General features: G+C 44.7%; 1 protein-coding gene across 1 annotated transcript; it reads right to left on the reverse strand.

Annotated features, from left to right (window-relative positions):
• Nucleotides 1–2760: 2760 nt before the first annotated feature.
• AGTRAP (angiotensin II receptor associated protein) lies at nucleotides 2761–13055 on the reverse strand. The gene is made up of 5 exons (XM_069946667.1): nucleotides 12945–13055; nucleotides 6831–6865; nucleotides 6070–6184; nucleotides 5770–5986; nucleotides 2761–3226 (listed from the first exon to the last, which is right to left on the reverse strand). The coding sequence occupies exons 1-5, from the start codon at nucleotides 12969–12971 to the stop codon at nucleotides 3132–3134; spliced, it is 489 nt and encodes a 162-aa protein (XP_069802768.1). The 5' UTR covers nucleotides 12972–13055; the 3' UTR covers nucleotides 2761–3131.

The raw sequence follows: 13055 nt of genomic DNA on the forward strand, positions 1-13055 counted from the left end.
ACTTTTTTTTTTTATTTAACTTTTAATGACAATTGTATTTTTTTTTTTTAATCGTACATTTTTTGCAAAATATTAATTGGAAGAAAAAGGGAATCCTTTTCCAGCACAGGAAGAATAGGGGGCGTCCGTCCTCTCCTCTTCCCACCCTAATAATTAGTGAAGTCCCCCCAGGAGCCCCCTCCATTGTGTTCAGCACATTGGGCGTGTAATGAGCGGCTCTCTCGGACGTTATGACAGCTGACGATGAAGAGAAACCACCAGTGGCCTTATTATCTTACCTCCCGATACGAGACGCGCTGAGATTTCCTCTAGGTCAGAATTAGTCGGAGGTAATTACCAGACACGCAGAATATTGATGGAGGAGATCGGAACGCAGGATCTAGTCTCAGGTGACTTAAAAAAAATGCTGAGTTTTTTTAATTTTATTTACCAAAATGTTAAATAATACCGTCATCAAATACGTAAAGGAAGATAAACCATGTACATATATATATCCCAGTTTATCTAAAAATATAAAAATAAATAAGAAGGGGCGCTCCATGTACCTGTTTCTTCTCTGTTCCCGTCCCCATCTGGCGGCATTATTTAGACGGCAGCAGGAAGACATGTCCATATATCACAGTAATACCGTCATATAAACACCCCGACAGGAAGGATGTGAGCGGCGGCGCTGCACGCAGCAGGGATTACAGGTGAGTACTGTCTCTTATTATACAGCACTGAATCATGGCATGGTTTGGGAATTTAATGGAATAGTAGTAAATTGGAACGATATGGCGGCATTATGCTGTCTGCCTATTATGGATCATGCACACAGCCGTATTATGGCTCTTCTTTTTAGGGAAACATAATAGGGCATCCATAAAGGTGAATAATCCCTCTGTGCGTCTCCACTCACATTTTCCTTCTGTCAATGTCAGATTCCATACATACGGTATAGAATTTGAGGTATTTCTGAAGAGTATTCTTGAAGAAAAGTTCCATACAGAGGCCTGGGGACCTGTGTGCCACCATACAACCTCCTGCACATGGCTCTGCAATGTGGATGAAGAATTACTTGTGCAGTATATGCCTGTATTACTTGGGCTGTATATGGCCATATTATCAGGGCATTATATGGTGGTATAAGTATTATATGTATTAGAAATGTGAGGCCCTACTTTGCATGTTGGGCTATATATACAGCATTATTATGTAAGCACTATATGGTAATATTATAAGATTATACAAAATTATGGGCTCTACTTTACATGTTGGGCTATATATATACGGAATTATTATGTAAGCACTATATGGTGATATGGTGGCATTATATGATTATACAAAATTATGGGCTCTACCTAACATGTTGGGCTATATATATATTATATATATATGGAATTATTATGTAGGCACTATATGGTGGTTTATATGATTATTATACTAAAATTATTTTAATTGTTGTTAAAAGTGCCATCGACTATAAAACTAACCCTGGTTCTATTCTGGCATGATGGAAAATGTGGTTTTGGAACAGCCTGGTAGCAACAGGTTAGGTAGCCCAGTGTTCCAATAATCCTGGATTAATAGGGAATATTCCTATATACACACAATCTGCCAAGGAGCGTCCACCATCGTTCTTGACCACCTTCCCTTTTATAGATATTTTCACAGAAAATGTTTTCCTTTTCAATTAGATATTTATTTGCTTCCAAAGGGACAAAATACTTTACATAAGAATATTATACAAAGAACGCAACAATCGAATATTATACAAAGGAACAGACAAAAATGTACAAACATCGAAGAAATCTGACCATGAACCTAACAAATTTCCACACAAAAACCACCATGGCAAAGTATACGGAATTATAATGCACATTGTAGTATATATAGGTGGTGACTCTTGTAACTGAAGGCTCCTATGGTAACGACAGATGGGGCGGTATAGAAATGCCGATACTACGGTCACTGCGGGTCACCGCTCATGGTCGTGTCGTGTGGAACATTAGGTCTATGGCATCTTAAGGCACGGCGAGGTAACATAAATAATTTACATTCCCTGAAAAGGTAGACAGTAACGTTATAATGAAGCCTGTAGCCAACAGTGGAGGCGGCCATTTTTTTTTTTTATCACCACATGACAAGAGAGGAGCTGTATTTAATAACAATGGCAGCTTTGTGGCATATTTGCCTATGACTGATTGGTTTTACGAGCACCGCACTCCCATTAGCAACACTAATTCTCATTTGTTTCTTGTAAAATAACAGTGAAATTAGTTTTTATTATGTTTTTTTCCCTTTAATAATAGTGTGTACTCTCATGTTACATGGCAGGTCTACACCAGATTTAGTGAATTATTCCCTCAGGGCTTCAGGAAGGTGATGCAATATACTAACTCGAGACCCAAAATGGCCGCCCTCTGCTGCATAATACATTACACAATTTGTTAATGAAAATGTAAGGTATTTCACAAAAAAAAACAATCATGTAATAATTATATGTGACTACCAGTGGTCGTCATGGGAGAGACCCATAGCAACCGATGTGACCTATAGCAACCAATCATAATCAAGCTTTCACTTTCCTAGCAGAGGTTAATAAATGAAAGCCTCGATCCTATTGGTTGCTACGGGAAACCATTTTAAACAGAGCGACAACCATTAGTAAGGATATTTTTCTCCCTTTACATAGAATCCAAAGTATAAAAAGAAAACGCAGAAAAAGAGGAGAGAACGAAGTCAATTCCACGGCAATAAATCACAGATTTTTGGGTAGTGCAGGTTTTACAGCATTTACTAGAACGCCTGTTAGTGGCTTACACAGGGAAAGCGGCCATTTTGTGTGTAGCAATATATCCACAAGGGTCAACCTGCCCCTAACAGGACCACGGTCCAGATTTTCTTCAGTATGTTGGTTGTTAAAGGGGGCAGACGCTACACGATTTCTCATAAACTGTTGGTTAAGTCCATAAAATGGCTGCCACAACCCGTTCAACTTGGTACAAGAGTGACTCCGTTGTGGTGGTCATCAGGCATCAATAAAAATGGCTTCACACCGACACACGAGGGGGACCTGTGTAGATGGTCCCGGCCTTCTCCGTTTTTCTGGTGCCCCCTATAGATATGGTCTGAAGGCCATGGTCTCTCTCTCAGTATCGGGAGGGAAGTTTGTCTTGTTCGGTCGGAGTATCCGTGTGGTCGATGGTCTGATAGGTGCTCCGATCTCGGGACACGGTGAGGAAGCCTGAGAACAATAAAATGAGGCTTAATAAGGAGAATACAACCAAAATGATAGGATGACACTGACTGCGGAATGAAGCAAAGTGGAGTGGACACCAAACCTGCAATGGTTAACTGGGATTAGCATTAACGGAAACTTGTCACCCCTGGACGGCCCAACCAAACCCACCCTACCCCTGGATATGGCCCCCACCGAACCCACCCTACCCCATGATATGGCCTCCCCCCCCCCGAACCCAACGTCCATAGGAAATCGCTGGAGCAGTGACTTCCTATGGACGTCGGACTCTGATCATTTGCATATTGAGCGCGCCTATGAGCGAGTGGCTGTGTCTCCGTGGTAGGACCGGCATCAGGATGGGCTAAGTATGGGGGGCATCCAGGACTGACAGGTTCCCTTTAAATAAGCAGAAAGAAGCGGAAGCCATTATGTATTGTACCATGGATCTCCATGATGACTTGTTATGTCCATAGACCCATTAATAGTGACATACACAGCTGATAAGGCTGAGAAAAGAAATGGGAACATCAAGTCCAACCTATAATCCCACAGACTTTAAAAAAAGGTATTTCCACGTGGGTTATTAATGCCCTATCCACAGTATTCACAGGACGGGGCATAACTAAGACACTATTTGGAGGAATTTTGGGGTCCCTGATGGTGTGTGTGTGTGTGTGTTCCAACATGAAATGGACTATCGTCTTTTGGAGACCTCAGACACCGATGAGACAAAGCAAAGAATTGCTATAAAAGTAACACAAAGCCGCAAAACTTACCAGTAAAGACGTGAATGCATTAAGATGTGCTGCCTGGGGGGGGGGAAGAGGAGGACAAGGCTTTAAAGTGGAGAGTATACAGCTGCGGGCCACCTCCACCAATCCCAGGAGCCGCAACACACGTGCTGGTTATGGCAGCCGATATATTATGATTCACGTTCTAATATGGTAACTATGTACTCCAGACTCTCTGATAAACTCAGATAAAGGACTCCCACCTGCACAAACCCTTTAAGAAACATCTCCCCCACAAACACATGCAATTGGTTAGAAACAGTCTCAATGCCTCAATTTAGAGATGTCAAGGGTAAGAAAATATGCCAGATTTCTTCTTAAAAAACAGCGCCCCACCTGTCCACAGTTTGTATGTGGTATTGCAGTTCAGCTCCATTTACTCCAAAGGAGCCTAGGTGCAATATCACATCCAACCTGTGTGCAGGTCTGGTGCTGTTTTTGTGGATAACCTTCTTAATGTTCGTTTGTACGGTCCTCCATCTGGTAAAATGAACTCTTCAAGGGTGTACTCTCATCTTGTAGAGTGATATCATCAGGATATACTATCAATGTAGGATTGGTGGAAACATCTACTGAGATGGGAAAGAAAAGCCGGGGCCCCAGCTCTTTCCTCCCAGTCACCCTTATGGGCACAGCAGTTCATGACTCTCATGGGCATTTACAAAAGGTGTGTCCTAGCGATATGCAGACTACAGGGTTCTCATGTCCTACAAGAAGGTTAAACCCTTGCGTGTTTTGCGCAGCGTCTGTAATAAGAGAGGCCGAGTGTCAGCGTGTAATCATGTCCTGAGCTTTTCAGGTCTAAACTACTGTCCATGAATTTTTCACCAACAGGTAAGTAGAGATCAGTGGGGCTTGTGTGATGCGATGAGAGGTAAGACAAGAGCGCCGGCTCCATGGCAGACAGATGGGCAGGTGGCATGTCACTGACAGCTCAGAATCAGCTGCTAGAATGGAAGACCACAGAGCTCTACCACCATTCCAAACCCAGGGACATACCAGAAGTAAGGCCCAAAGCCTGAGGCTGCACTACTGAGACAATCTGATGACATCATACCTTCTTATTATTACACACACTTGTGATTACAGTCACTCTAAATAACCACAAACACTGACATCTATACCTATACATCCACAACTACTACTATTCAAGGCCGGCAGGATGTACACATTCATGCGGGTGGTGAAAGGTCTCCATAACAATACTGCACTAGACAGTAATCATAGATGTACATATTGTTATAGGAAGCGCTCGGTAGTGCTGCCTCAAGATTTGGGCCTCTGCATAGAAAGGAGATATTAAAGGGATTCTAGTAGACCAGAAAAAAATGGCTCCTTTCTTCCATAGACAGCGCCACACCTGTTCACAGGTTACGTGTTGTATTGCAGCTGAATGCCACTAAGGTGTATGGGGCTGGGCTGTAATACCACATACAACCTGAGGATGGGTGAGGCGCTGTGTTTATAAGTAAGCAGCCATGTTTTTTCACAATCTGAGGCTGTAACCCATCCTGATCATGTCCACCTTTTGCATTGCCCCGTGCTCCCGTGTGAGCTATTCATCATCAGGGATGGGGTTTTTATATAAGCCTATGAATAAAAATAAGAAAAGCAAACAGACAGGAAACACAAAGAACATTACAAGGTTGGGGACTTTTGTTATAGCTACAAAAATCTGGATAATCCCTTTAAGGGCATAATATAGACTATTACCTATACACCCCTATGTAGTCCTATAAATATACAACCACTTACCTAAACTGATATTACATTCACCCCCTCGCTCCACGTACATGTGGTATACGAAGAAGCAAGACAAGGGCTTTAGGATCAGGCTTAAGATCGCCATTCCTCCACTGAATCGAAACAGATCCCGCTGGGACGTCTTTTCAACGGTGTCTTCTGCAATGGCGTAAAACAAGGCGAGGAGGAGGATGTCCAACACAATGGTGGTCACCAGTCCGACCATAAACTGCAAATACAGCATCCAGCAGTCAGCATCAAGGGGCACAGAACATGGCGGGAGGCTGGCCTCACACATTATAATGGTCTTACCATAAAGATGGCGTCTACTGAGTCCCTTTGTGCAAGAGCCCAGATGCCCATCGCCAGGACAGAGAAATTCGACAAGTAATAGGCATTTGGAAGCCAACCAGGGAATATACACGCGCTGCAAGACAACGACATATACAATAAGCATATGCTACGGAGAAGGCCATTTTTTCCTGACTGTCTTAGTATTTATTTGAGCAGTATTTCAGCTAGCAGAATTTTTGCGTCCATTATGCTCTATGGAGAGGGGAGGGGCCGAGGGGGGTGAGTGAGCACAGAGAGGAGAAAAGGCACAGCATATCAACCTGCAATCTTCTCTCATCAAATTCCCAGACCAGCATTAACCTTTCTGACCTGTCATTCCAGTGTTTTATGTGCCCAGAGAGTCTACAAACTGTACAGTTGCTTCTCTCCTCTCCCTACTCACTCATCCCCCTCAGACCCTCCCCCCTCCATAGGTTATAATGGTCTAAGCAAACAGCTTTTCAAGTACAGTAAGAGGCTTTATAGCCTAAAAAAACTATTTTTAATTGCTTGAACTTTTGTTTTCTGCAAAAAAAAATAAAAAATTAAATTAAATGACAGCTACACTTTAATTAAGCTTCTTTGTAGACAACTTATTGCAGGATTAGTCTGGACCCGTACACTGTAGATGACTCCATTACAAGCAAACTACCAGTTTAGAACCAGTGTCCGCATGATAGATGTCAGTGAATGGCGCTAGTCCACATGGACAGAGGATTGGGAGTAGCATGGATACTTACAAAACAGTCAGCAGCCAGTGCACAAAGATGATGGCCTGGAAGACGAGAGGGAAACAGGAAAATAAATTAAAAATAAATAAAAATCAGAATATACCTAATTTTGCTTATTAAACAAACCTCAGCTTAGCTACATTCTCTAGAGGAGTCTGATGTGGTGGAAAGTCCAGCTCCTATTTTATCAATGGCTCAGGCTACCAGTGCATCTCTCCACACTTTACACTGCAGCTCTGCTTGTTCTGATTGGCTGCTGTGTACAGGCACAAGCCCAGCAGGTGCGCAAGACTTTAGTGTTCCCTTATATGTGGCTCCCCGGCTGTTGGGGTTTTGTGGATATGAGGTTGTCAGGGAATGATGGGAGTTGTAGTTTCCACAGGTTGGTGAGCAGAGCAGCATTGTATTTCTCTCTTCTGGTAGCAGACACCTATCCGTATCTGATGAAGAGGTTTCACCATACTATGACCTGTGAAGTGTAAGCTCTGGTGTCAAAATGACACTCAGTTATCTCTTCCTGGCACATGTGATGTAAGGGGACGTTTCCCAATAACCTCACCATCATGTGATCGCTTTACAAACAGAAGCAATTGTCACATTTCCTTAATGGTGTACTTAAAGGGGGCGAACTATAAAAAGCTACTAAGGGTCCTTTTACACGGCTTGATAAGAGGCCATGCAAGGACGCAAACAAGTGTGATCAATGTTCGCTGTATCATTAGTGCAGCCGTTAAAATTCAGAGTTGTCTGCTGTAGATTCCTGTATACACAGGGACAGGCGCAGCCGATAATCATGGATATCAACAGTGCACAAAAGAGTTGATCAGCCAAATCTAACCTGCCGATATGTCTTTATTGCATACGGGGCACCAAGGAGGAAGGTATGGCCGTACAGCAGGCACAGAAATCTACACCTGTCAAGCGAACAGGCGTAAATCATGGTTAATTAGGCGTGGGAGGCCCTAAAGGGCGAATCTGTGCCTTCTCCCTGGCATACACCAGTGGTGCAGATCATGTATTTACAGTGGTACCTTGGTTTAAGAGTAACTTGGATTAAGAGGGTCTTGCAAGAAGAGCTCACAGATTTCCAAAATTGTAACTTGGACTAAGAGCATCGCTTTGGTTTAAGAGCTGGGAGGGGGAGTACAGCCCTGTACTCTGACCCAGGAAGTCTCCCTCACCTTCCAAATCATAGCAGATCCACTTCAGGCTGGGGCTTGCATCAGGGGACAGGACTGTGGAGGTAATCTCTTCATAGCTGTAACCCCTCTCTCCCCGGACAGAGAGTGCTGCTATACTGTGCTCACCATATGTCCTGCTCATTCTTTCACACTCAGCTATACACACTGCTGCTATATTGTGCCTGCACTCACACTCAGCTATACACACTGCTGCTATAATGTGCCTGCACTCACACTCAGCTATACACACTGCTGCTATATTGTGCCTGCACTCACACTCAGCTATACACACTGCTGCTATAATGTGCCTGCACTCACACTCAGCTATACACACTGCTGCTATAATGTGCCTTCACTCACACTCAGCTATACACACTGCTGCTATAATGTGCCTGCACTCACACTCAGCTATACACACTGCTGCTATAATGTGCCTGCACTCACACTCAGCTATACACACTGCTGCTATAATGTGCCTGCACTCACACTCAGCTATACACACTGCTGCTATAATGTGCCTGCACTCACACTCAGCTATACACACTGCTGCTATAATGTGCCTGCACTCACACTCAGCTATACACACCGATGTATAGAAAAGTTTCTGTCACTTTCCTCCTGCACAGTTTTGTGATTCTCACTTCCTGATTCATGCTGAACACCCCCCCCCCCTCTTTCCCATTGCTGTCATGTGACCACACAGACCTCTGGCAGCAGCCCTGCTTCTCTATTCTAGCCTGTTGTACTACACTACTGCATTATGGGGATCTGCAGTTCCATCCTGTATCTACAAACTGCTGCTGTGTTATCAGGGTTATACAGTTACTATACATTATACTCCACATGCTGATTGCTATACTGTACAGTAACTTACATATCACATATCCAGCTGTTTCTCATCGTCTGTTTCATCTGTTCTACATGTTATTCAGAATAAAAAAAATAATTATTTTGGGGTGTAGAACCAATTGTCTGAATTTCAATGATTTCTTACAGGAAATTTTGCTTTGGTTTAAGAGTGGATTTAGATTTCAAGCACAGACGCAGAACAAATTATGCTTGTAATCCAAGGCACCACTGTACTGTAACTGTTCACTGTAACGGTTCAGGTCATTCAGCCCATGGTCGGACCATATTATACTCCTGTGACGCTGGATTAATGGCACAACAGAAAAGGTTGTCTACTTCTTCCAGTGTATAGTACAAAATATCATCGCACCCTTATAATAGAGAAGAGAGGGTGAAGGCTTTATGTGTCAGGGAGGGTCGGGATCTTTATGAAAACTTTCCCAGACACCCGTTGTCCTTATGGGCCAAATCTGGGGCCAAACCGTTCAGACGTTTGGAATCCTATAGAAAACAGGCTGTAATAATGGCTGATAACAGAGAACAACAGGTAGTGAGCACTGTGTGTGTCCAACAAGGTCAGGGCCCTTACATAAACCTTCTCAGGAACCAATAAGACAATCTGGGGGTCAGAAGGTTAAGGCATTCAGACACCTAAACCCATAGGACCCCCACGGATCAGCTTGTTATCCCTGACCCTGTACTTAGGACATAACTTTTAAAGGAGAACTCCAGTGAAAAGGGTTTTCTTTTAAATCAAGTGGTGTCAGAAAGTTATATAGATTTATTTACTTCTATTTGAAAATATCAAATGTTCAGGGACTTATCAGCTGCTGTATGTCCTGCAGGAAGTGGTGTACTCTCTCCAGACTGACACAGTGCTCTCTGCTGCCACCTCTGTCCATGTCAGGAACTGTCCAGAGCAGCAGCAAATCCCCATAGAAAACCTCTCCTGCTCTTCAAGTACTGGAAGACTGGAGACTTTTAAATAGAAGTAAGGCCCCATTCACACGTCCGTGTCAGTTTTTACTGTCAGGAAATCCTGATCAGGAGACCTCAAATGTCATCAGGAAAGTATCAGGATTTCCTGACAGTAATCCGTTTTTACCATCAGGAAACCATCAGGAAAAACCTTCAGGATTTCCTGATGAGATAATATTGTCTGGTATGCCAACATAAATCACAGGTACCCGTGTACCTGGATGGCCACAGGCTGCAGAACTACAACTCCCATCATGGCCTGTCAGCAAGGCATGATGGGAGTTGTACGTCTGCAACCTGGATGGCCACAGACTGCAGAACTACAATTCCCATCATGGCCTGTCAGCAAGGCATGATGGGAGTTGTAGTTCTGCAGTCTGTGGCCATCCAGGTTGCAGAACTACAATTTCCATCATGGCCTGTCAGCAAGGCATGATGGGAGTTGTACGTCTGCAACCTGGATGGCCACAGACTGCAGAACTACAACTCCCATCATGGCCTGCCAGCAGAGCCATGATGGGAGTTGTGCTTCTGCAATATGGATGGCCACAGGCTGCAGAACTACAACTCCCATCATGGCCTGCCAGCAGAGCATGGTGGGAGTAGTAGTCCTAAGGGGTAATCTCACCTGTCCCGGATCCTGCTCTGTCGGGGCCGCGAGGTTGGCGTCCGGGTCCGGGTGCAGTGCTGAGGTCCGGGCAGCGGCGGCGGTCGGAGGTGTGGAGCATCCGGCGGGCGGCCCGGTGGTGAGTTCCGGGGGGGGGGGGGGGGGGGGGGGGGGGGGGCGGTGTTCCGGTGGTGAGCGGCGGCGGCGGCGGGTATGGGGGCGCGGGGTGGTTGTCGGGGGCTAGCGGGTACTGGGGGTTAGGCGGCGGCGGCGGGGGGCGGGGGGGGATCTGCACCGCACTCTGGCCGGCCAGCCCTGTAGTGCCGGGCAGAGTGTGCCGTGCGGTGCGGGGGGGGGGGTGGGGGTGTGCGGGTGATCGGACGGCGGCCGGGGCTGGCTCTCTACCAGTCCGGAATCGCGGGCACTTTCCTGATATACATCAGGAAAATGCCCGTGATTCCGGCGCTCCCATAGACTTCTATGGGGGCGTCCGTGCCGGATTTCCGGACGAAAATAGGACAGGATCTAAAAAATCCGGTCCTATTTTCCGGAACGGACACCCTTCCGGAAAAATCCGGAAGGGTGTCCGTGTCTAATGTTAGTCTATGAGTCCGGAAATCCGGACAGATTTTCCGGACGTGTGAAGGGGGCCTAAATGAAAAATCCATACCACTTTTTGACACCAGTTGATTTAAAGAAAAAAGAATTGCTGGAGTACCCCTTTACTATTTACATGGCCCCCTATAATCTGTGATGGCAAAACGTTTACAGATACGTGAACACACTCTAAATCCATGCTCTCCAGTTATTGTGGGACTACAACTCCCACCGTGATCTCAATGTCCTGAAACGTGTGGGTGTCTTGTGTTTTGCTGGAAATGAAATGAAATTTATTATATTCTATAGTGACCCCAAGCGATTCCTCATATCTCAATTAATTCAATTACAACTCTGAGAATAACTGAGCTTAGTCCATGCCGGTCCCCAAGAGCTCTGTCCTGTTGTCAGAATCTGTCAGCCGTTGTCAAGACTTTGCCTATCAGTATCTATTATGGGAACACTTTAAATGGGTTGTTGACCAATTTTTTTTTTCTTTCAAATCAACTGGTGCCAGAGAGTGCAAGAGATTTGTAAATTACTTCTATTAAAAAATCTCCAGTCTTTCAGTACTTATCAGCTGCTGTATGTCCTGCAGGAAGAGGACAGATTTGCTGCAGCTCTTGACAGTTCCTGACATGGGGACAGGCTCATATACCTAGCTATGTCTGAAATGCAATGCTCTGCAAGAATTCTTAGTTTTATTTCCTGAAACTTGATGTTTGGGGAAGTAAGAGAAACACAAAGGCCCCAGATACAGATCCAGCTCAGGCGGCAATATGGCTGTAAATATGTCAGGAACAATCTCCACCATATAACCAATTAAAGGGACAGTAACTCTGATACTAGCACAGCAGCATTAGGCTGGGCTCACAGTAGTATAACAGGGAGGCATTATTGTATCTGTCCTACACCCTGACTGTAGGTGACAGCTGTCCACAGGGGCCGGGACTAGCGGCCAGAACACAGATGTGTGACCCCGGCCTTACAGGAGGAGCTGTTCCTGGATATCAGCACTGGGGATACGTGATGAAATACACTGATCATGGTGGGCAGGTAGGCTTCTAGACTTCTCCTCCCATCATCCCATTGAAAAACACTAACACTCTATGGTGGCTGATAACAGGGAACAATAGACTGGGGGGGAAAAATGTAAAATAAATAAATATATAAATATATATATATATATATATATATATATATATGACATCATCCAGATATCATCTTCTATTAGTCAGGATCAATCGGACTGTTACATGAGAGAATACAGCGTATCTGGAATCGACTTGGAAAAGTAACTACAACTCCCAGCAGGCCTGGACAGGATAGAAACTGAGGGGACTGAGCAGAACATGAGCATGGCAGCAGATTTGGGTCTTTGTATGACTTGCGGCTCTTCAGATGTTGCAAAACTACAACTCCCAGCATGCCCTGACAGTCTACCACTACAACAGCAGCATCTAGGGCTGTATCCCATCAACCTGTGGCTCTTCAGTCTATCAAAACTACAACTCCCAGCATGCCCGGACAGCCAACGGCTGTCCGGGCATGCTGGGAATTGTAGTTTTGGCAACAGGCTTGATATATCTACTATTATATACGCATCATAACACGCACTAGATGATACGCGCCACTTTTTCCACACCATTTTTTTTTTTTTAACGATCGCTAAGAAATCCCAATTACAGCGACAATCAGCGGTTGCAACTTTAATTTTTTTTTAATAAAGTTGCACAAATTGAAAAAAAATTAATAAAAAGAAAATGTAACTCCTTCCAGTTCCCAATCTCCATGTATTTCTATGGACTGTGACTACTGTAAGCCAGCCCCCCCTCCACAAGTTATAATAAAGTGTGTAATAATAACACAAGGTACAGCACCGAGTATATAGAGGCCAATGTAGAGATATACCTTCAGGTTGAGAGCCGGCACCTCCATGTCTCCGCCACCGAGTCCAATGATCAGCTGCGTCACATGACCTCCCCGCTAAACGCGGCCGAAGGTGTGGAGCAATCAGCGGGT

This window comes from Dendropsophus ebraccatus, chromosome 12 (genome assembly GCF_027789765.1).
Source record: "Dendropsophus ebraccatus isolate aDenEbr1 chromosome 12, aDenEbr1.pat, whole genome shotgun sequence".
Taxonomy (NCBI): Eukaryota; Metazoa; Chordata; class Amphibia; order Anura; family Hylidae; genus Dendropsophus; species Dendropsophus ebraccatus.

Bases quoted from the DNA above. Each gene is read 5' to 3' on its own strand.
- AGTRAP (XM_069946667.1), bottom strand. From the start codon at position 12,971: ATGGAGGTGCCGGCTCTCAACCTGAAG. The intron at 6,185-6,830 runs GTAAGTATCCAT...GTTGTCTTGCAG, and splicing joins CACTGGCTGCTGACTGTTTT to CGCGTGTATATTCCCTGGTT. The intron at 3,227-5,769 runs GTAAGTGGTTGT...TATTGTTCTCAG, and splicing joins TGAATGTAATATCAGTTTAG to GCTTCCTCACCGTGTCCCGA.